General features: G+C 41.5%; 1 protein-coding gene across 10 annotated transcripts in view; it reads right to left on the bottom strand.

The window, feature by feature from the left end:
- Positions 1-23,917, bottom strand: part of SYNE2 (spectrin repeat containing nuclear envelope protein 2) — a 345,486-nt gene that overhangs the window by 41,515 nt on the left and 280,054 nt on the right. For all 10 annotated transcript variants that reach the window (XM_043556321.1, XM_043556324.1, XM_043556329.1 and 7 more), the window contains 11 exons: positions 23,208-23,338; positions 20,667-20,871; positions 19,471-19,650; positions 18,634-18,762; positions 16,784-16,938; positions 16,526-16,670; positions 15,482-15,576; positions 13,514-13,748; positions 9,523-9,717; positions 7,231-7,356; positions 1,792-1,947 (listed from right to left, as the gene is read on the bottom strand). In XM_043556321.1, coding sequence (XP_043412256.1) covers positions 1,792-1,947; positions 7,231-7,356; positions 9,523-9,717; positions 13,514-13,748; positions 15,482-15,576; positions 16,526-16,670; positions 16,784-16,938; positions 18,634-18,762; positions 19,471-19,650; positions 20,667-20,871; positions 23,208-23,338 — 1,752 coding nt within the window. The remainder of the gene's footprint in view (positions 1-1,791; positions 1,948-7,230; positions 7,357-9,522; positions 9,718-13,513; positions 13,749-15,481; positions 15,577-16,525; positions 16,671-16,783; positions 16,939-18,633; positions 18,763-19,470; positions 19,651-20,666; positions 20,872-23,207; positions 23,339-23,917) is intronic.

Here is a 23,917-nt window from a genome sequence, read left to right as displayed (position 1 = left end):
AAATTATTTCACCATTTTAGTGGTAGATTTCCAAACTAAAGCAAAGTAAAATTAAAAAACAAATGCACATTTCTCATTTAATCCACCTTCCCATTATGCCCTCTGGCTTTGGATGCAAAGTATGGAAATGCAATCATATACTGGTCTGTAGTGAGCAGGCTGACCCCACTTACCCAGTGCTCTATTATGCATTAGCAACCCCTAAGCTGACTTCCACAAAGGCTCTTCCTCCTTAAAGGGTTCAAATTTACAAGTTAAGTATAAAGAATGCAAATCAGACTTTCTAAATGTACAAAAGTATTCTCAGCTCTTAAAAATCTTGAGAATCTTACAGGGTTAAAAGAAGTAGCTAAGAGTTCTTTTGATAAAGTTTTTTTTTTTTTTTTTAATGTTTATCTATTTTTGAGAGAGAGACAGAGAGACAGAGCATGAGTGGGGGAGGGGCAGAGAAGGGGACACAGAATCCAAAGCGGGCTCTAGGCTCTGAGCTGTCAGCACAGAGCCCCACGCGGGGCTCAAACTCACGGACAGCCGGTCGCTCAAACCACTGAGCCACCCAGGCGCCCCAGATAAAGTTTTAACACCCCACCTTACAGATGGGGAAACTAAGGTAGAACTCCCAGAGATTTTCCTGCTATGTACAATGAAAACAAGTAATCTTCTCAGAGTGAGGCAAAAATACTTAATGCTTATACATTCACCCAGCCAAACGTGTTAAGAAGGCTCAAAGAACTATCCCTAAAAAACAAGTTTTGTGTTTCCATTCCTGAGGGCATCTGTTTATCTTAGCTTTTTAAAATCCTGGCATTTTGCACAGCGCCATTCTGATTGGTTTCCTAATGGTAACAATTAAAAGAACATCTGGGCCCCAGTCTCCCGCTTCTACCTTAAGTTTTAGGAGGCTTTTCACATACTCTAAATATTTTCTTTTATATCAAATATGAACAAAAATTCTAAGAGATCATTTAAAATTATGGTTCATTGTGAATGTTAAATACTAAAGTCAAGAAGAAAAAATTATTTTACTTTACTCAAAGGCACTCAAAAGTGAATTTCATCTTTTAAATACACTTTTTCATTCACAAAAATGAGATTAAGGAATTTATTTTTCTTAGGATTATATGTTCTCAAAACAAAGACCTTTTCGAACCCTTTAGTTCCATCCTGTCACAAACATGTACTACTATCATACTCTAACCACGATCCAATGTTTATTAAGGAGAAGTGATCCATGGAGGTACTACGTGTAGCTGTTGATGGTTTCTTTTAGAGAGTTTTAAAAAACCAGCTACTTGAAAGGAACATCGGATTGCATGTGAATACAGAGTTCTCAGATGAAATACCCCTGTGTCAGGCACTAAGTAAGACTGTTGCTGCTCATTGGGCCCAGAGAGATACTGCAGAGACATCGCTCTTAAGGCCGGACAAGACCTCTTTGCTGAAGTCCTGATTCTAATATACCAGTGGGTACTGGTCATCTGTTTAAGACAGAGAGCAGAAAGCTCACAGCTGCCGGTAACTGCAATTTCCCCCCCCCCCCCAACCCCATTTAAGGTGAGTTTTTAAAAAGCTTATTAAAAGTGTGCAAACCTCCAGCATTGAGCATTGGAGAAACAAAGGGTCAAATCTCTTAACCATGTTGCTGCCTTCTAAAGGAACAGCAGCCAGCCTGGGCTCCAATTGAAAAGGGCCTCCGGTTCAATGAAATTAAGCCCCTTTCTACTTTGTCTGGCCTTTGGAGACATTTCAATAAACTCCAGAACAGCCGTGCCCTGCAGTTAACTGACTTACTCTCAAGCAGAGGTCTTCCCATTGTCTGTGCAAATGCTCTGTTTGCTCCTCCAAAACCATCACGTCCTCCGCAAGAATGTGCTGGGTTAAGTCGGTCTTCAGAGTGTGAAGTTCTTTCAAGTTCTGGGTCCAGTTGGCCAAAGACTTCTCTAGTTCCTGCATTTAAACACAACAAGGGGGGAAAAAAAACAACCCTTCAACTCAGGCTGCTGTTGTTTCCAAACCTGTAGGCTAATCCTTTGATTGGTCTGGGGGAGGGGAGGCCAGGGAAGGGGGCGGGACCTTCGGAATGAGAAACAGCCCAGGGCAGCGGCTGCTGTTGTGGTTGGCCGGTTCTTCACCACCCTTTTCTCAAAGGAAAACTCCTTTCTACCTTATTTTCCTTTGCTCAGATAGTTCGGATTTTTATAGAATTAGTTCTATTTTAAAGTCATGTAGGTCTTTACCTTTATTGAGAAGAAATTATTTTTGGAGGCTGGCAACAATCTTTCTCTCTCTCTTGCACACACACGGGCGCGCGCACACGCACACACACACACACACACACACACACACACTTTTAATTCTGAAACAATGTTACAGAAATGTCCTATCAAGTGTGATTTCCCATCTTTAAAAAAAAAAAAACACCTAAGAAATGTATTGTTGCTACCCTGGCAATCATAACATCATAACAATGGCTTCTGTTCAACGGAATTATTTTGGTTAAGCTTCCCCCCAAAAATGAATATAATGGAAGAAAAAATAAATTCTTCCCTAATATTCGGCAGAAACTGGTTAGCAGAAAATCTCTGGGCATGAAAACAATTATTTTTTAAAATGTGTCAAATTTAAACTCTCTGAATTCTAGGACTTACGAAAAGTGCTTTCACAACAGAGGGGGTAAAAGGAACACAAGAATCCTCCAGATTTTTCTTTGGCACGTTTAAAGGGTCTTCATTTGTACCCGTCTACTGCAGTAGAAAGAAGAGATTATTTCACTTACATCAAAAATAATCTGAGGGGTGGCAACAATAGAAATGTGTTAATCCTGATTCATTTTCAGAGTTCTAAAAGCTACATTGGCATGATTGCATAACTTGCTGACAGAAATTTATATTTACTCAAATGGCCCACAGAACTCTTTTTAAAGGTTGCATGGAGGGGCGCCTGGGTGGCTCAGTTGGTTAAGTGTCCAACTTCAGCTCAGGTCATGATCTCACGGTTTGTGGGTTCCAGTCCAGCACTGGGTTCTGTGCTGACAGCTCAGAGCCTGCAGCCTGCTAGGGATTCTGTGCCTCCCTCTCTCTCAAAAATAAAGAAATGTTAAAAAAATTTTTTAGGGGCGCCTGGGTGGCTTGGTCGGTTAAGCATCCGACTTTGGCTCAGGTTATGAGCTCATGGTCCGTGAGTTCGAGCCCCGCGTCAGGTTCTGTGCTGACAGCTCAGAGCCTGGAGCCTGTTTCAGATTCTGTGTCTCCCTCTCTCTCTGCTCCTCCCCTGTTCATGCTCTGTCTCTGTCTGTCTCGAAAATAAATAAACGTTAAAAAAAAATTAAAAAAAAATTTTTTTAAAGCATTAAAAAGAAAAGAAAAAAAGAAGAAAAATCTTTAAACTCTTGTTACCTACTTTTACCCTCATGATTCTAGTAAAGTGGATGAGAGCAGATTCTGTGTGGAACACTTTTGCTAGCTATAGGCTATAAAGGGAATGACTCATAAGTGGATGCGTACCACTCACTGACTTAAAACTAAAGACCCCAAGACTGTGAGCTACACAGAGTGTTTCTCAGTCTGGTGCCAGGAAGCTCAGCCTGTCCATGGCCCTGCTCAGAGGTGTGGGCTCAGATGCTTGCATGGTCAGGGAGGCATGTTTAGGCTTTCCACAGCCAGGTTTAAATTGATTTGATTTGGATACTTGGTTTCCTTCTACAGTTGAAGGGATAACGAACAGGTGTAGAACTTTTGAATATGGACATTTTTATAATTCTTAACAAATACTGCCAAATTGCATTCTAAGAAGAATGGCTGTATCTTTCTTCACATACTTTGTGTTGTTATATATATATGTATATGTTGCATATATATATATATATGTTGTGTGTGTATACATACATATATATATCTATATGTATATATACACACACATATACATACATATATATGCACATATACATATGTACCTTTGGATAAATATGTATAAGTGGACAAGTTTAAAATTTGGACAAGTTTAATATGCCTAATGTTGGATAAGTTTAATACATATACTGGACAAATTTAATATGCATAATGATTAGTTATTATTTAAGTTTTTATTTCTTTACTTAGTTGAAATGCTACCCACTCTTTCACCCTGATGCTTCCACAAATATATTTAGTTAATTCCCATTTATACTTTCAGATCTCAGACATAAGGGTGATTCCTCAGAGGAGCCTTCTCTGAGTCATCAGACAAGGAAGGGACCCCTGTTTTATTTACACTCTTGTAGCCCCCTGTCCTTTTCCTGTCTAACATTCACCATACTTATTTGCGCGCGCGCGCGCGCGCACACACACACACACACACACACACACACACACACACAGAGATGAGTGAGGCTCTTTGGTTAGCATGTGTCTCTCAAGTAGTCTAAACCGTCAGTTCCATTACCGGCCAGCAATGACCGCACAGTTCACCAATCCATTGCTGAGCACCTACCGTGATGCCTTGTGTACTTAAGTCCTCAGATACACAAATGTATGATTGAGATACAGAAATGTACGACTGACAGGAAAGCAATGTGGCAGGGTCTCAAGAACTTTAAAATGTTCATAAAGTAAGAAAAGCAAAGAATCATCAAAGAATATATAGAGCAAGGTCGACTGTGGAGGTTTATTATGGTTGATCACTATTTGTACAAATATTTCAAAAATCATGCTTCTGTCTTTAAATGAAAATACTCTAGACTTGCTACCAAATCATAACTGCAAAAGGGAACATGCCACTCAGGTAAGTGTTTTTTCTTAATTTAACCAGAGAAACTGTCTATATTGCCTGTAAGATTCCCATTGTTCATAGAACATGAGATGTAAAATTTCGTTCTTTGATTACATGAAATGAATGGGACTCTAACACAGCACAGCAGCATTAAAGCCTTTGCCTGTGGACTCACTTACCAGGGGGATTGCCAAGTCCCATTTTTCTACCTTACCATTTGGGTAAACACAGGACCAAAAAACGTGTATGTATATAAATATTGGCCGGCATATGCATACAATATCTTTGGAAGAATACACAACAACTTGGTAACACTGATTACCTCTGTTGAGAAAAACCAACAGGAGAAAAAATTTTCAGGGCACCTGGGTGGCTCAGTCAGGTGAACGTCTGACTTCCGTTCAGGCCATGGTCTCCTGGTTTGTGAGTTCGAGTCCATGGGCTGGCTGCTGTCAGCTCAGAGCCCACTTCAGATCCTCTGACTCCCTCTCTCTCTGTCCCTCCCCTGCTCACGCTCTCTCAAAATTAAATAAAACATTAAAACATTTTTCATGTATGCCTTTTGCACCTTCTGAATTTTGAGCCATGTGGACAATCTTACTCAAAAATTATTTTAAAAATAAAAACTGTCCCCCAAACTCAATCATTTGAACACAGATGTCCATAAAAGTGAAACGCTAGTATGTCACGAAGTGCTATTCCATGTGTCAGCTGAGATGTAATGACAATGTGATCTTCTGAGGAGGACAGTAAAGCCCAGACTGGTCAAGTGGTTAGTGTATCTCTCTCCAGTGATTTAGGGATGATAAGCAGTCTCCTAGACAGGCTTCAGGTTACTTGAGTTCGTTTTGGAATATGGTCATGGGATCGATGAACTCAATGCTTTTGGCCTCTCTTCCTGATTTTTACACTGAGAGGCAGAACATGGCGGCTGTGGAAACTGAAAGGATCCCACTGGAAACTGAAGAGTGTGACACTTGGGACACATTATGCCTTCTTATGAGTTTACAGTTCACATTCTGCCCTGGTTTCTAGACTTTATGGAAGGAAACGCTATGGATCAACTGAGAGAGTGACTCCAACTTCCTCTGTCCCCGAGATCTAGATCTACACCTAAAGATGTGGAGATAATAAAAAGGTTGAAAATTAGGGACAGATAGGAATTTTCTTAACCTAATAAAGCCATCGCCAGCAAATACCATACTTAATGGTGAAATGTCAGAATCATTCTCCTTAAAACCAGGAATGACGTGAAGCAGCCAGTTACCGATTCTTCTACTAAAAAATGTTCTGGAGGTACTGACCAGTGTAGAAAGTACAGGAAAAAAAAAAAAATAAGTATGGAAATAAAAGGAAGAAATTAAAAAAAAAGTCATTTTTTACAGATGGTGACTGTCCCAAAAGATTATATAGACAAATTATTGGAATTGACAAAAGAGTTTAACAAGATGGTTGAATATAATATGAATCAAAAATGATCATTTCTAGGCACAAGTGGTAAATAGAAAGTATAATTAGAAAAAGTATTTCAATAGTCTAAAAAATAACATGGAAAAAAATAAATGTAACAAAAGATGTTCAATACTAAAGAAAATTATAAATTATTGAATACAACCAAAAGGAGAAACATGCCATATTCAAGAATAGGAGTACTCAATGTCAAAAAGATGTTTATTTTCCCCAAATTGATCTATAGATCTGATACTATTCCATTTCTGCAAAGACCTAAAATATCCACAAATAATTGTCAGAGCTGTATCAACTAGGCAGAATATAGTTTGGAAGGTTTTATAAAAATGTGATACTTGAGGGGTGCCTGGGTAGCTCAGTCGATTGAGCGTCCAACTTTGGCCCAGGTCATGATCTCACAGTTCGTGAGTTCAAGCCCCGCGTCAGACTCTGTGCTGACAGCTGAGCCTGGAGCCTGCTTCGGATTCTGTGTCTCCTTCTCTCTCTGCCCCTCCCCCACTTGTGCTCTGTCTCTATCAAAAACAAATAAAATACTTAAAAAAATGTTGTTGTTTGTTTTTAATGTGAGATTTGAGCAAAAACTCCAACCCATTTATTGGCTGCTAAAAAAGGAATTCTTTAATAATACTTTACTCTCATTTCAAAGACAAGGTCATTTGTTAAGGGAACAGGTTTCAGTGTAATCTCACAGGCCACATCTTGTACTACAGAGGAGAGAAACAAATAGAAAGAGGACCTGGAGGAACTCCCCACCCCCCCCACCCCCCCCCCCCCCCCCCGATTCCTAAGACGAATTTCTGTAAAAGCCTTTCTCAGATTTATGCATGGATCTCAAAGAGCATGAATTCTAATTGCTTTAGAGACCAGGATGTTATTTTAGATAGAAGATAGGGGAAACGATTTCTGACTGAACATGGAAACACGGTTTCAACACAGGATAGAAAGGCAAACACTTCAACGTCTCTGAAAACCGCTAAGTGATTATCTGGAACGCGACTTTGCAGCTTTCAATACCTTAATCAGCTCTTTTTCTTTATGGAGGTCCTCATGAAGTTCTGGAAGAGGATCTCTACTTTGTGCCTTTAAAACTTGCAGCCTGCTTTTCAACTCCTTGATTTTCTTTTCACACTGGTCCCAGGTCTATTTGAACACAGTATTAAAATTGGTGAGTGCTTTGCTTTTAAGAATGAATCGCAGAAACCAAACAACTCATTTAATCCATTCCATTAAATGTCTTTTTGTAAATCCCACAGAAACCCAGTTCCTTTTCTCAAGAAGACGAGTCTAAAAGCAGACAGAACACCAGTATGGTTCCATACCCCTGTTGCAGCTTTATGTGTGGCTGATTTCAACGACTGAGTTGGTTGGCTTTTGCTTCAAAAGATTTCTTCTTCCTTCCCCATATCCTTGATCTAATCTTATTTTTATTTTAGTTTCTGGCAAGTGCACATTTAAAAGGCTACTGTAAGGATTAATTTTTAACACAGTCTTGGGCACACACATCATAAAGCAAAAGCACTCAACCACTTTTCTTGTCTTCTTTCTAATGTCCCTCTGCGCTCGCTCTCTCCCTTTCTGGAAATAGCGTGGCTTTAGTGACCCTTTCATAGTGAAGCTTCGCTCCACATTTCTCACCGCTGCTTTGACTGCCGCCTTCTGCTTAAAGCACTTTACAGTTTATAAAGCATTCTCAACTTCGTTATCTCACTGTAAGTGTCATAATTTTAGGAGACTGACAGGGTTTCGCATTTTAAAATGAGGCTCAGAGAAAAGCGAGTGGTCAAGGATATGCCCTCAGAAGCGCACCATTCAACGGTCGGCCTAAGCCTGCAGTCGGCTTGCCCGCACCCCGTCACCTCTGCAATGCCTTCCTCTCGCGCACAGCATCTCTTTTCCTTTACCCTTATATCACTGAGAAAATAGTTGCCTGCATTTACAAGTTCAGAATGTTTACGATAGGTTCACCGGAATAAGTTTCTACTCCCGAGGTTGCTAAAAGTAGACAAACGTAAAGTCAAACATTCCTCAGTACAACTGATACCTCAACACACTTGAGTTGCCCCTATTTTACGGTAACATAGAATTCACATGAGGGGAGGCTGCTTGTCTGCAACATCAACTCTCTGGAACATAACCAAGAAGGAAGTGAAGACAGAAATGAAACTGAGTCCTTATTTCTCCCCGCAAACCATTAACTAATACATTTACCACCGGGTTTTACAAACAGGGGAAGTGTTCAACAAATATTTGCGAGTTAATGAATTTCACGTAGCCCATATACCAAATAAAACTCGGATATTTTATTCACAGGAGAGATGTTCAGGCCCTAACTCAGCACATATGTATTCTTTATTCAAAAACACTAACTCTGGGGGACCCTGGGGGGCTCAGTCGATTAAGCGTCCCACTTCAGTCAGGTCACAATCTCATGGCTTGTGAGTTCGAGCCCCGCGTCGGGCTCTGTGCTGACGGCTCAGAGCCTGGAGCCTGCTTTGGAGTCTGTGTCTCCCTCTCTCTCCCTGCCCCTCTCCTGCTTGCACTTTGGCTGTCTCTCTTTCAGAAATAAACAAACATTCAAACAAAAAACAAACCATCTCTGATAAGCTTGGTTATCTGGTTTTGGTACACACACAATAGATTAGGAAGTGGGCTATAAGGAGCAGGTATGCTCAGAGAAATAAAAATCAAACATAGACCACTTCAAATGATGTTTAGAGAAGAAAATATAAGAAAAATAATAAAAACCACAAAAACATTCGGGCAGCATAGTTGTGCTGGGCCATGGGATCAAAGCAGCTCAGAGTCCTTAAGAATACCTTGATATGTTTTAGTGTAACAAAATAATAATTATTTCCTAATAATGACTCAGAATAAAACATTTTGGTTCTTAAAAATATAATCATAAATTATCTGTGAAACTCTTATACGCACTTCTATGGAAAAGCACATTCTCGGACGACAGAACAAAGAGGAAGTATTACCGTGTTTATTTTCACATACCACGTGCAAGGTGAGACCACATGTGGAACATTAGCTTTCTGTACAGAACTTCCACGGAACGTGAACAAGTTTCTTGTTTTGTCAAAGTGAATATAAAATAGAACCTCAAGTGTGCATACGTTTAACACTGAACTTTCTCAATGTTCGATTATTATTTTGCAACAAGTACCTAGTATGATTAGGACTCAAGGTCCCTCGGAAAACTTACAATATTGTGATCTCCTAAAATCGTTCCCATTTTTGCACAGCAAACAAAAATTCTATGTACTGCACCTGAATATCAGGAAAAGTAAACGGTGAGTTTACCTCTATATTGCTCTGCAACTGGGTAATCATCTCTCCTACTTGGAGCTTTGTGTCCTTCCAGTTGTCCTGGAGTTCACTGATTTTCTTGTCAATCAACTCTTTTGTTTCCAGGCTAGCTGTGTTGAGTAACTTTTCCCCAGCTTCTAAGGTGAGTGCATAGGTGATGTGCCGTCTCTGAAAATGAATGTCTTTACTCTAGAAAACCAAAAAACACAAAGTGATTTCCTTAAGCCTCTGCTATTATCCAACTGCGACCGTATGTGTTTGTGAACATTTCCTTCGGAGCTTTTCCTGATGTTAAATTATACATAAATTAGACAGATCTGATTAGAAAGTGTGCACACGCACACACACACATTCACATCTCAGGTTACGTTTTACACTACTATATACTACACCAAGTAATGTGATCTTAAAATAATTTCCAATGGTTAAGAGATAACATTCTTCGTGTAATGATCAGAGACACAAAGACATAAAAATATATACTTCAAAGACTAAGAGCCTACAAGATAAACAGACCTGAGAGTATTAAGCAAATGATCGGAGTATTAGACCTGAAATTAAGAGCAAATACTCACTACGACCATGGTAGAAGAGTCAGCTTACTCTTAACCCCTGAGAGTCAAATGTGCATATTATACACAGATATAAAAAAGGAGAGAACAAATAAAAAAGGCAAAATATAAAAAATATACACTTAAACTTATTATGGGCACTTAAACATATGCATCAGCGTATGCCCCAGAGGGACAGCTGTATGACGTTCCATTTGAGTATCGTGCAGGCTCTTTGTTCTGTTGTTTCCTTTTAAAGAGAGTGAAAGTGGGGGAGAGGGGAAGAGGGAGAGGGAAGGAGAGACAGAGAGGGGAGAGACAGAGAGGGGGAGAGACAAAGAGAGGGGGAGACAGAGAGGGGGAGAATCTTAAGCAGGCTCCACGCTCAGCACGGAGCCCCACACGGGGCTCGATCCAACCCAGGGATCATGACCTGAGCTGAAATCAAGAGTTGGATGCTCAACCAACTGAGCCACCCAGGCCCCTCCAGAGTCTTCTTTAAAGGAACTGAAAATACCTATTTTCACTATAAAAATGAAGTAAACACTTTTAAATTGACTCATACTCCCAAAAGCATTTGGTTTCAGGAAAAAAAAAAAAAACAACTTAGTTTTCTTTCTTTTTTTTTTTCTGTTCTAAATATGATTTCCTTCACCTTCAAATTTCTCAAGGGAGGCATAATGTAGGCATTTTCTAGAATGGGAACTGATGTTTAAAAAAAATCAAGAGTATTGATTTACAAAGGTATTTCTGGGAATACTTGATACAACCCAATACAAAGTAGGAAAGTGGACTGTCTTCTCAGGATCAGACACAAATAAGAGGAACCGTAACTCAGGGAACATCCTGACACTCCACACTCGTCTTTCCAACGCATAGTATTGCTCGACATGGCCAAAGAGATAGACATCTATAGGCATTTTAGGCTTCTCAAAAGACCTGCTCCTCCTCCAATTTTCCCTGACTTGGGCAACAGCACACTATCCACCAAGATGCTCAAGCCAAAACCCTAGAGTCATCTTGACTTAGATTTTTATTTACCTGCCACATCCAAACCATTAGGAAGTCTTGTAAACTCTATTACAAACACATCCTTTTTCAATCTTCACCATGATCATCCTTTTCTTATCCATCATAACAGCTATCCAAGACTACAGAAATGGCCTTCTAACTGGTTATAGGAGACTGTATTTTTCACAAAACGCCCACAATATTCCTAGTCCTACACGCTCTTCCAGAACCTTGCCATCACTCCCCATCAAGCATTGGGGTCTCTGCCCCCTTCTGTTAATCCTGTGTGAGCATGTGTGATGGCTTCATTAACAGAGGATGGTAGAAGTGACTTATGTGACTTCTGAGGCTAGGTCTAGAAGGCAGTACAGCGTCTCCCTGGATCTCTTTCTTGGGACGTGCACCTTTGAGTCCACTGAGGTGCCATGTAAAAAGTCTGGCTATAAGAAGCCTTCATGTGGAGAGACCACAGAGCATCATGCTGTCTGAGTCTTTCCCACTTAAGTGCTAGACATGAAAGTGAGGGAGCCCCCACCACCGTCTGACTGAAACTTCCTGAGAGACCCTAAGCAAGAACCACCCAATTGTCGACCCCGAGTACTTTGAGAGCTAATAATCAATGACGGTTGTTATGCAGCAAGAGATAAGTAATACGCTGGGATTCCTGACTCTCCTTCGGCACCCCTATTATCTATCTTCCCTCAGAGCAGCTGGAGGGTCTTTAAAAAATCCAAACGGTATCAGGGCGTCTGGGTGGCTCAGTAGGTTAAGCATCCAACTCTTGATCTCAGCTCAGGTCTTGATCTCAGGGTCTCGAGTTCAATCCCTGCATCAGGCTCCGTGCCGGGCGTGGAGACCGCATTGAAAACAACAACAACAACACAAAAACAACACAAATGGTACCATGCTGCCCCTGTTCCAACTGAGGCTTCCGATTACAGGAAGACTATAATCCGGCTACTACATCTCACCTACAAAGCGCTCCTCCCTACTTGCCTCTCAAATTCACTCCCTACCACTGCTGCCTTACTGGTTATACTCCGCTCACACTGGCCTTCTTCCTGTTCCTCTGCCCTGTCAAGTTTGTTCCCATCTTGCGGACTTTGGGGTAAGACATTCCTTCTGTCTGAAAGGTTCTTCCCCAGATTTTTGCATGGCTGGCTCCTTCTCGTCATTCAGGTTTCAGTTTACATGTCATATTCCCAGAAGTCACTCAGTGGAAAGCGGCCACCAGCCCCTTCGTTACTGGTCCTGTTTTAGTTGTCGACATATGCCTTATTGCAATCTGATTATCTTCTTATTTATTGATTTGTCTGACTTCCCACCACCAATCAGATGAATTAGCATTTCCTTGTTTATTAATTTGTCTGCTTGCCTGCCTGAGAGCAAGGCTCTTCTCTTTGCCCATAGCACATGCCCAGCATTTAAAACAGTGCCGGGCACAGAGCAGATATATCCAGTTGGTGCCTGATAACTGGATAAATGAATGAAGAGAGTACAGGATTTCAAAAGGGTGGTGTTTCATTTAGCCGTGCCTCTACAGTGCAGAGTGGTTCTACAGCTAAACGGAACATGTTTTGGGGACTGCCCACTAACTACTCGAAACCTATGCTCGTTCAGCAACTCTCTGACTGAAAAGTTGGTTGCCCAAGAGCACACTTACTTTGATGAGCATTGAGTGATATGTGGGATTGCCGAGTCACTATACTGTGCACTGAAACTAATACAACACTGCATGTGAACTGGAATTAATACAAACTAATATGACACTGCATGGAACACCGGAATTAATATGAAACAGAAAAAAAAAACGAGAAAAAAAAAGAGGAAAAAAAGAAAAAAAAAGAAAAAAAGAGGAAAAAAAAGAAAAAAGAGAAAAAAGAAAAAAAGAGGAAAAAAAAGAGAAAAGAAAAAAGAGGAAAAAAGAAAAAAGAGAAAAAAGAGAAAAAAAAAGAGGAAAATAAAGAGAAAAAAAAGAGAGAAAAAAGAGAGGAAAAAAAAAAGAAAACTTGGTTGCCTAAATGAATTTGCCCTTCAAGAGTAAGCAAGAGTTCCACTGTAAATTATGGCACTGGTGGTCAAGTTATTCATCAGTCGGTGCCTTAAAGCTTGGGTGGAAGGAATCTGTCACTGAGACTTGCCCCACTCTACCCACCCATCCCCAACTCCAGCCCTACTCCCGCAGCCCGAGAGAGCCTCGCTATTTCTGGATGAACGGGTAAGATTGGGTTTCGGACGCCACAAGGCCGGGGACAAGGCTGAACAGGGTCACGGTGACCCTGGATAGCTGATCCTCCCAGTACAGAGAGCACACCTGAATCGCAATATATTAAAAAAAAAACCCCACAAAACTTGAGGTGAATGAACACCTTCCCAACGACGATCGCACCGTAGTCCTCGCGCTGCTACCGTGCCGGCATTACCTTCAGCTCACGGATCAGCCTCCTGGTTTGGGGGAGGCTGTGGCAATCCTGGCTCTTGGCGGCAGACAGCAGGGGACCGGTGTTGGCGAGGAAGCGGAGCAAGTCCTCCGCGGCCGTGGTGAAGTGCCGCCATCGCCCCACCAGCCCATCGATGTGGCTCTTCCTCTGCCGGAGGCTCTGGGCCGCACTCTGCCACCGCTCCTTCAGTTTCGTGAACTTTGAAACAAATTCCGGTCTTGGGAGAAACAAATGGTTAGAGGATCTTGTCACCGACACGTAGAAAAAAGAACTCCCAACGCACCGTAGAAGCTCAGATGTGCTGTTTATATGCATAATTTACAGGGGTGGGGGGTGGGGGGGGGAGAAAACCTTTTTAAAATGTGCGTACTCTTCAACTTAAAGGTGTTGGGAAATTTAGGGTTGGGGCAGGGGCAGCGTGGGGCTGGCAAAAGGCATTTAGCGGGAGATAGTTGCATGTGACCCGGTATTTTGCCAGCATGGAAAAACTGCATCCTTTAAACAAATGTAAGCTATTTTAACTTGCATTATTCTAAATGCTGTGTGGAAAACTGAATATTGGACTGATGATGGGAAAGGATGAATAGGTACCGTGTAACGTTCTCGATTTCTTACTTGCACGCCGTACTTTACAAAATTTCAGCAACAGAGAAGATGCTTTCTGCGACTACTCAACGAGTTCTTTTCCGGATAAATAATAACCCACCACGTGGTAAGTAAGGCCTTTTATATATTATCGGAAAAGTCATGCTTTGGTGCACAGATCAAAATCTAGTTTGTCATCCTGGAATGGGGCTGAAGTTACAACTTCAGAGCTAGAAGGAAATGGACTTTATACTTCTTAGCTATGCTCAAAGAAAATTCAGGTATATGGGTGTTAATGGGGAGGAAAAACAATACCTATCAGGACACTTAGAGAAGCATTTAAGAGGCTAGCCCGTCTCAGGACTCTGTCTGCCATGTGTACCAGCTCTGTGAGCAGGCTCATGTCACCAGGCTGGCGTAAGGGGCTCTTCTCAGACTGACTGGCACTGCCCAGTGATGCCAACACCGTGTACATAGCAGAGAGAGAAATCCCTTCTTTCACAACTATGTGCTATAGCTACCTGCTGGGAACAGCAGCACTTTAAGAATTATTGGGGCGCCTGGGTGGCACAGTCGGTTAAGCGTCCGACTTCAGCCAGGTCACGATCTCGCGGTCCGTGAGTTCGAGCCCCGCGTCAGGCTCTGGGCTGATGGCTCGGAGCCTGGAGCCTGTTTCCGATTCTGTGTCTCCCTCTCTCTCTGCCCCTCCCCCGTTCATGCTCTGTCTCTCTCTGTCCCAAAAATAAATAAACGTTGAAAAAAAAAATTAAAAAAAAAAAGAATTATTGTTATTATTTTTTATTTTTTGAGAGAGAGACAGAGAGAGAGAGAGAGCAAGGGGGATGGGCAGAGGGAGGAGGAGAGCGAGAATCTTAAGCAGGCTCCACACCCAGGTAGAGCCTGACACGGGGCTCAATCTCACGACCATGAGATCATGACCTGAGCCAAAATCAAGAATTGGACGCTTAACCCATTGAGCACCCAGGTGCCCCCAAAATTATTTTTCAAATAGCAAAATGTCATGAGGCTGCAGACAGAGAGGAAAACACTACAGAAGAATCCTTTGCAGCAAAAACTTAGTTAACTCCACTTGGTGAGTGGGTATTCGCAAAGCACTAATCTAATGTTTGCTAATGCCACCCTTCTATCATACATAGAAGTGCGACTGACATTTCTACGGCCACGTAGCAAGTCCCCATCCCAATAAAGAGTCAGAAGACTGGCCTCATGACGGTCTATCAACTGACATGGCTGCAGGTTACCAAAGTGGTTCAAGATTCACGTGGTGGGAGGCCAGACCTCACACACACACACACACACACACACACACACACACACACCCATCATAAACCCCAGACAGCTTACCTCTTCTCTATTTCTGTGGTGTCCAAGAGTTGTAAGGACTGGGTGACATAAGAATCAGCCACTGTCTGGTTTATAGAAACTTCAGCTTCTAACATCTGCATATGAGTTAAAATAGAAGATATCAATAGATTCTTTTTACGAACCTGGAGCTTCTATTTCCTATTAAAATCTAAGCTCACAGAGGACATGGGAGACGATGAATTTTCAAATTATTTGAGCCTCATTGCAAAAAAGGCTCAACCATCATGTCACCATCACCTATGAATAGAATCTCAGAAGCAAACAGGCGTAATAACAAGTACAACTAAAGCCCATTTATTGGGCATTTACTATTTGTGAGGCACTGTGTAAAACACGCATTGTCTCACTTATTCCTCAACCTTCAGACTTAAGTACTATTATCACACTCATTTAAAGATAAGGAAGGAAACTAAGACGGAAAGAGGGCTGGTAATTTAATCGAGGCCACTCATTCACGGTTTTTTGTTTTGGTTGTTCAATGAACTTCATTTTCATTGGAGGACCTTAATGTAACGATAAAGACTTAAATCATTTACACTAAAAATTACAGCGACTTAATCATGCACACTTTCAAAATGCAGTATTTGCCTATACCATCAAGAGTATTTCTGAATGCGCATCAGTGTAAGCACAGGGAATAACCTCTGGCAAATTATTAAGTCTGCAATTATAATTATGCAATTCAATATTTTAGAGAATTATTCAGTGAATATGCAAAGATGAGCTGAAGTATTTTAGCCTGCTCTTGGTATGTTTGCATCCTATGGAAGCAAAGTTGTGCTGGAAGTTTCCCCTGTTGCAGAAACTCTAGTTCTCTCATTAAAAAAATAGAGCACTAAAACAAAATGTTGAAATTTATGAAATGTGTGAGAGTTTTACAAATAATCAATTGGCAAATGAATCTGCTTAAAGTCCTATATTCGATTGCTAGGGACTGATGGATTTAAATAGATTGCAATGAGTATCTTTCCCTGACTCCTGCCCCAGGGTGAATGTACCAAGCAGCGGAGAGCACAGGTTTACCTCGTATGTTTTCTGCTGTTCCAGGAGAGCTGGGAGGCTGTCAGCCATAGTCACCTTGAGCGTCTCTTCTGTCTTCTCCAGAAGCTGGACCCATTTTTCACAGCAATAAAGAAACTTTTCATTCAATCCTGCTGCCTGAAGCTCACTAGAAAGGTTTATACACAGACAAAACAGAACCATAAAACAATGACATTACTGAGCTCAAGTCAATAATTTTAGCTTAACTGAAACAGAACGAAAGAGGTGGGATGTTCTGACCTGCAGCGTTCCAGGGCCGTTGCCGTGGCCCGAATCCACTGTCGGTTCACATTTTGTAACGTCTTTATGGCTATGTCACTAAGGGGGAGTTTGAGGCTTACTTCATTCAAATGTTCCACATCAGGTGACTGGGCTGTCAGTGCCAGCACATGGTTCTGTTAAAAAAATTAAATTTCAGGTTTCTGGAGGCCAATAAGACATCTAGAAGATGAAAAGGACCCAGAGATCCTGCAGACCATCCTTATCTCAAAAATGAGGGAAAACTGGGAACCTCAATAGGTAGATGACTTACCCATGATCAAACAGCCAGTTAGTATTAGACTTGGACCTAAACCCTGGGCTCCCAATCCTGTGGCTTTTCTAGAATAAGTGCACACACGGTCAGCACCGCAATGGCCCGGGAAATAGAAAATGATCTCAGATTTTGCCTTTGAGGGAGATGGAAATGAGATAGGAGTTTTGTCTTTTTTTTTTTTTTTTTACAGGACCCATTTTGGACTTCAAAAGTCCTATGTATTCTGCCAACTTGACCTTCAACAGATCACAAAGCCAATGAAAATTTAGTCCTTAAAATGACCCTAGTAAAGCATGGTCCTTAAACATCCATATTTTGAAAGAACATGAAATCACGTGAAAGAAAACGCATCAAAATTTTATTTTTAAAATATTCCAGGGACAGCATCTAGGTCAATGGTATTTTAAGCAAACATCCTCGACAATATCCATGCTATCACTACAGAACTCTGCCGTCGCAATCTAGGTCAGGGTCAGCAAACTTTTTCTGTAAAGGGCCAGCTCATGAATAATTTAGCTTTCATGGGCCATATGATCTCTGTCATAATTATTCACCTCTGCCGCTGCAGCATGAAAATTCCCACAGACAGTTAATAAATCAAAGGGCATGACTGTGTGCCAATAACAGTTTACACAAACTGGTGGAAGATGGGATTTGGATAGTGTGCCATAGTTGGCTGACTCTTTTTTTTTAATTTTTTTTTTCCACCTTTTTGTAATTTTAATTTTGGGACAGAGAGAGACAGAGCATGAACGGGAGAGGGGCAGAGAGAGAGGGAGACACAGAATCGGAAACAGGCTCCAGGCTCTGAGCCATCAGCCCAGAGCCCGACGCGGGGCTCGAACTCACGGAATAGTTGGCTGACTCTTGATCTAGGTTATGGATATCAGTCCTTAGGAGTTTGTACGACCCAGAATTCTTTAATTCTTCCACTCGTTTTTGTTACTTATACTAAACTTACTAAGGTAATAAAGAAAAAAATATATAGAATTAATGTAATAGGGTATTTTATTTTTGACCTTTAGCGAACCAGAAAAGTTCAATTAATCACAACAGCCAATGCCTAGATTATTCTAGTTCACTGAAGCTAATTAGTAAAGACGTCAAAAACTTTTAAATCTACTAAATTTACTGTGGCATATTACTAAAATAGATCTCTATGTTGTCATACTTTTCTAGACCTTACGGAAAATAAGGCAAGAATGAATGGCATATATATGACCATGCTCAAGGGGCACCTGGGTGGCTCAGTCAGTTAAACGTCCACCTCTTGATTTTGGCTCAGGTCGTGATTTCATAGTTTATAGATTCGAGCTCTGCATCAGGCTCTGCATTGGGAGTGTGGAGCCGGCTTGAGATTCTCTCTCTCTCCCTCTCTCTTGGCTCCTGCCCTCTTGCACGCTCTGTCTCTCTCAGAATACGTAAACTTTTTTTTTTTTTAAATGACCATCCTCAAGAGTGAAGACATCAACAGATTCTGTAACTTAATAGTTATTAGCTTATTTTTTTATCCTATGGTGAGTCTAAGCCCTAAGGAAACAAACATTGGCAATACCAGGAATAACTCAGGGTTTTCTTCTTTTTCTTGATGGTAGAGTTTATCCAAATGCTCTTCTTCATGCGTAATGAGACCTTTTAAAGATTCCAGCCGTTCCCCAAAATCCTTGAACTGCGACAGGACAAACTAGAACAAGAGAGATTTTCATTAGAAATAATTTTCATGTGCATACACAACAAAATGAAACATAGTCTTGGGAGCTGATAAAAGCTCAAGGTGTTTTCAACGCCCAGCAGCTCATTATTATCTTGACTATTCAGAGGCGAATATTCAGAAGACTCCTGGTTTTTTACTTTGTGCCTCTGGCAAAGCACTGAGCCTTCAGGGATGAATGGATTACCCTCTGGAGGGGGCATATAGAGGAGGGTTAGTGAGCACTCTGCTCCCTCAGTGTTGCTATTGATATTGAAAAGGTACATTGGAGCTCCATGGCCTTTTATGCAGGTTTTTGACAGCCCAGGCACTAAAGGCTTTTCAAAAAATGAATAAAGAATACAACAAGTGGCTCTGGTTTAAGCAGCTACTTCTAGGACTCAAGTACCCCACTTGGAGATCCAAATAACTGTGAGATCTGAACAGAATAAGGAATATAATATCCTACTTCTTAAGCCAACATGTTCAATGAAGAAGAGATGCTTGCTTAAGATCTGCCCATTGCTCAAGTAATTGAACAGTCACATCAGGGAATCTTTATGTTCAGGGCATCTTGATTGTGTAGTTTCCCCGAGGAGCAGCCCGGAAAGTACTAATAACTAGTACTTCATCAGATATAAGGAATTGAGGGTAGCTTGCAAATGTCCAAGACTACAAGTTGAATGGAAAAAGGACATGAACCTCAAATTCATTAGCTTTCACAAGCAGCATCTTTTCCAAGTAAGAAACCCTCTGGAGGGAGTGCAGTTGTGTAGAGAGGGGCATGTGGGTACTGGACTCTGTGAGCTGTGGAAGTCGATCCAGGAGAGCAGAATTCTGGAGAAAGGCTTCTTTCGTCTTCTGTACATCATCCTGCAGTTCCTGGAGAAGCAACAGTGATCAGAAAACACTCCTCCTCGTGTCACAACATAAATTCCTATCCCTGGGACTCCATCAACATCTAGGAGAATTTCTGCCCTAAAATTGTGGACGTGGCTTTTTGTCATTATTTATTTCAAAGAGCTGAAAAAGCTAAGCTTTCGTTATATGATGCACATCACTGGCGCTCCTCTGAAATATGTCATTTCCGACCTAAAACTGACAACTAATCAACAGAGTTGGGGCTTCCAATGTGCAGAAACTGAAGACCACCTGGGTAGAGTCCTATGTTTTATGTTCTAATCATCAAACACTGTAACGATCCATTTAGGGCCATTTTAAGAATCAATGCAACTCTGTCCTCTGTCTGAGACTTTATGACATAAACGGATTCATTTGCAGAGACCATAGAATCTCATTAATCAAGCTGATGTTAGGGCCACTCTACAAATGTGGTGTATGCAAAATTTGTTGAAACAACAAATTAGGTAGAAGTTGATCAGAAATACCGATCACATTTGTTGCACTAAGTGGATTCATATTTTTTTATTTGACCTTTGGATTCAGAAGCTACAGAATGTATCTGGTCACCCAGTTTAAACCTAGAGAGTATTCACTTTCTGGGCACTCATTATAATAGGACAAGATTACAGAGGAAATTATACAACTCTTAAATATAGTCTAAAAATGATCATACCCATAGAAAAGCCACATTAACATGGCATGAATTTGAGAGACCTTGTATGAGGCTTTTGCTTTAGAGTTTTACCTGCTAAAATGAAACGGGAAACTTGGAACAAGAACCCTTGACCCAGCTACCTGTGGCCTAGACTTTGCTTCTGAGTCACCACTTGGCCCTCCCAACCCTGCACATCACAGCATGTTCACGTCCTACACGGCCTGCTGATGCACCTGTCCTGACCCACTTCTTTGTCCCTGTGGTCTGTCTAGTCCCTGGGTCATGGCCCTCTCTGTTGGGCTGTCTTGGCCTTCGTTTTCCCAATGGGCTTTGCAACCACCTTTACATCCTGCAGGGCCCGGGTCAGGATCTCTGCCACGTTGTTTCCAGACATGTTGATGTTTTCGAGCTGCTGGTACTTTGCTTCCTGCTGCTCCAGCCTTGCTGCAGCTTCGGTGTGAGCACTGTCATGGGCCTTCCAGAGCTGCAACAGACTCTGGGCCTTCTGCAACTGCTCTGCAATGTCTTGGTTTACCTGGGTCCACCTGTCAGAACAACATGAACAAAAGGGCCCTCATACCATCCTTCCCTTCGCAGCAAAAGCACACTGCACACATTCTACCTTTAAGTCAAGAGCAGATGGGTTGTTAAGGCACAAATGCCTTTTTTAACTAATGTATCACCATTATATAAACAAAAACAGTAGTCTAAATTAAGATATTTAGTTGACTTTATAATTATCAACAAAAACTACCAAATTTGTGATTGGCATGATCTATTGTATTACGAATGTCTGTTAGGCAAAGGTAGGGAAATTGATGAAAACTTCTCCACATGGGAGGGGTTTATATGGGGGGGGGTCTTTAAATGGGCCTTATTTAAATTGAGTTTATGCCAAGTTTATTTTCTAATGATAAAAGCAACATGTTCCTTACATAACAGTGGAAATAAAGGAAATTGTTTTTATTCCATATACAGACTGAATAACCTCTCTTTCCCATGTGACTTAAAAATTTCCCATTATTAATAAAAAAATGAGTCTAATTTTATTTGTTAAGTCAGTCTAATTTTAAATGGCTGTACACAACAGGCTTTAAGTGGTCTGTTTTTTAATTACCAAATTCAAGTTTAGTACGGGTATTGAAATAATTTTTAATTTGTGCTTTCAAATCTAATGCTCAGATACAACTTTGTTGCAAAGATCTTTTCCCACATGTCAAGATATTGGTCTTAAACTAGATTTCTGAGAGAATTAATTTGGTCAAAGAACAAGAACGTGTAAACATTTTTAAGGTTATAGCTATACATATGGTCAAGCTAGCTTTCTGGAAGCATTGTAATGTTTACATTTTACCTGAAACACATAAGAATGCTTGTTTCATGATAGCCTTGACTCTGCTAAATAGATGGAAAAGGTGAAAAATGGCACAGTGGCTTTATTTTTATGCATTTCAAAATCTTACCAGAACAATGTTTTTCCTAAACAATATTTTCCCCAGTTATAATAGAACGTGCACTCATCATGAAAGAAAACAAAATCCCACCAACCACATATGTTTAAATCTATCTATCCCTATATCTGTACCTACATTATACCTCACCTTCCTACCTACCTCCTTGCCTACCTATCTAGAAAGAGAAGGTTATGAAAAAACAAAAAACAAAAACACCCCCTGACATCTCACTGATCTATAGATAACTACTGTTAGCATCTTGGTGCTGTCTTCTTCAAGCTCTTTCAACAGGCCTTCTGATACATTCTTGTGGCAACAATTGAACGTGTATGTGTAGCAGCGACAATTGAATCCCTTCAATAGCAAACTGCACCGCCATGTTTTGAGGGTGGGCCCAATACTGTAAGTGCCATCACAGACATGTCTATGCTCCTCCTTACTCCCCCTCCTTCCCTTCTTCCAATAAGTACTGGATCATGAGCTGAGGATGTCACCGCAGCGTATGTAAATTTGATGTCTCTTATTCACAACGCTTGTCCAAAGTGGATTTACCAGAGAGGCTGAATCGACATGGAGGAAGGGTGGAGGACACTGAGGGTAGCTTAATCTCTTCATTGCTGGCTTAAAAATCAAATTCTCGGGGCGCCTGGGTGGCGCAGTCGGTTAAGCTTCCGACTTCAGCCAGGTCACGATCTCGCGGTCCGGGAGTTCGAGCCCCGCGTCGGGCTCTGGGTTGATGGCTCAGAGCCTGGAGCCAGTTTCCGATTCTGTGTCTCCCTCTCTCTCTGCCCCTCCCCCGTTCATGCTCTGTCTCTCTCTGTCCCAAAAATAAATAAACGTTGGAAAAAAAAAAAAATTAAAAAAAAAAAATCAAATTCTCTTCAAGCTGAATTTCATATCCCATTCAGCAAAACTAAAGGCTTGCAATTAACCAGGGCCACCCTCCTTAGAAGGAGCTTTCCACCATAAGCAGTTCATCAAAGAATTCCTTCCAATCTCACAAATCACGTCCCCTCAAGAGGGATAATAACATCCCCTTTCTTCCATCTTAGGTTTCCAGTGAAACGCACTGTCCTTCTGAGCACCCTGTAGTCTGTCTCAGCCTGGGAGTTTGGTATCCGTGAGGATCGCACTGGGCAGTTGGTCTATACCCTCTGAAAGCGGCTACCCTGGCTACGAGGGAAGTAATTGCCTTCAGAAAATCAAGTCTTACGTAAACGAGATGCTTCAAAGCAAAAGAACCACAGGAGCACAAAACCAGATTATCTCAGATGCCGAAGCTTTACAAAGCTGACGTCGCTTCGCAACTCCAGTGGCGCAATCAGCCCGCGGTACTTGTACAAAGCTGATGTCACTTCATTCACCACGTGTCATTGAGATAAGGAAATCTATCTCCTCTGTTATCCCATCTGTATCTTAAAGCATACCTGGCATGAGTATTTTGGCATTTCTCTTCGATTATTTCAGCAACCGAGGGGCAGCGATCTTTGAGTTTTCGAATCACCTCCTGCAGTTTCTCCCAGCTTGCTTCACTGCTCTCAGCTTCATCTTGAAGAGACTGAGAAGAACAGAGCAGGAACATTCACTTCAGAATGGCCTGGCCACATCCAAGGGAGGCAGCTGCTTTTCAGCACGTCTGCTACCTCACAATAATATTAACGCTCAGAACTTAATAGGACTGGGGAAAATTACTAGAAATGTGAAGAGGAAACCCACTGAGGAGGCATCCTTTCATCTGAGGCTACAACATTAAAAAGTATGCTAACACGGGGAGCCTGGGTGGCTCAGTCGGTTAAGCGCCCGACCCTTGATTTCGGCTCAGGTCATGATCTCATGGTTTGCGAGTTTGAGCCTCGCACTGGGCGCTGCGCTGACAGCACGGGGCCTGCTTGGGATTCGCTGTGTCCCCTCTCTCTGCCTCTACCCCCCTCACGCTCTCTCTGTCTCCAAATAAATAAACTTAAAAAAAAAAAAAAAAAACAACATACTAACACACACCCCCAAAAGACCAAACTTTTAAACTGTGAGATAATATGGACATGAATAATAGAGAAAAATCCAGTGTAAACTTTGGAGCCGCTCGTCTGGCTCATTTTGGAATTCCATGTCCTCCTTTTGATGCTGCTATTTAAGACGC

The sequence above is a fragment of the Prionailurus bengalensis genome, chromosome B3, assembly GCF_016509475.1.
Source record: "Prionailurus bengalensis isolate Pbe53 chromosome B3, Fcat_Pben_1.1_paternal_pri, whole genome shotgun sequence".
In the NCBI taxonomy this organism is placed as follows: domain Eukaryota; kingdom Metazoa; phylum Chordata; class Mammalia; order Carnivora; family Felidae; genus Prionailurus; species Prionailurus bengalensis.
The sequence above is the reverse complement of the archived record's forward strand: the minus strand, read 5'-3'. Positions and strand labels throughout refer to the sequence as shown.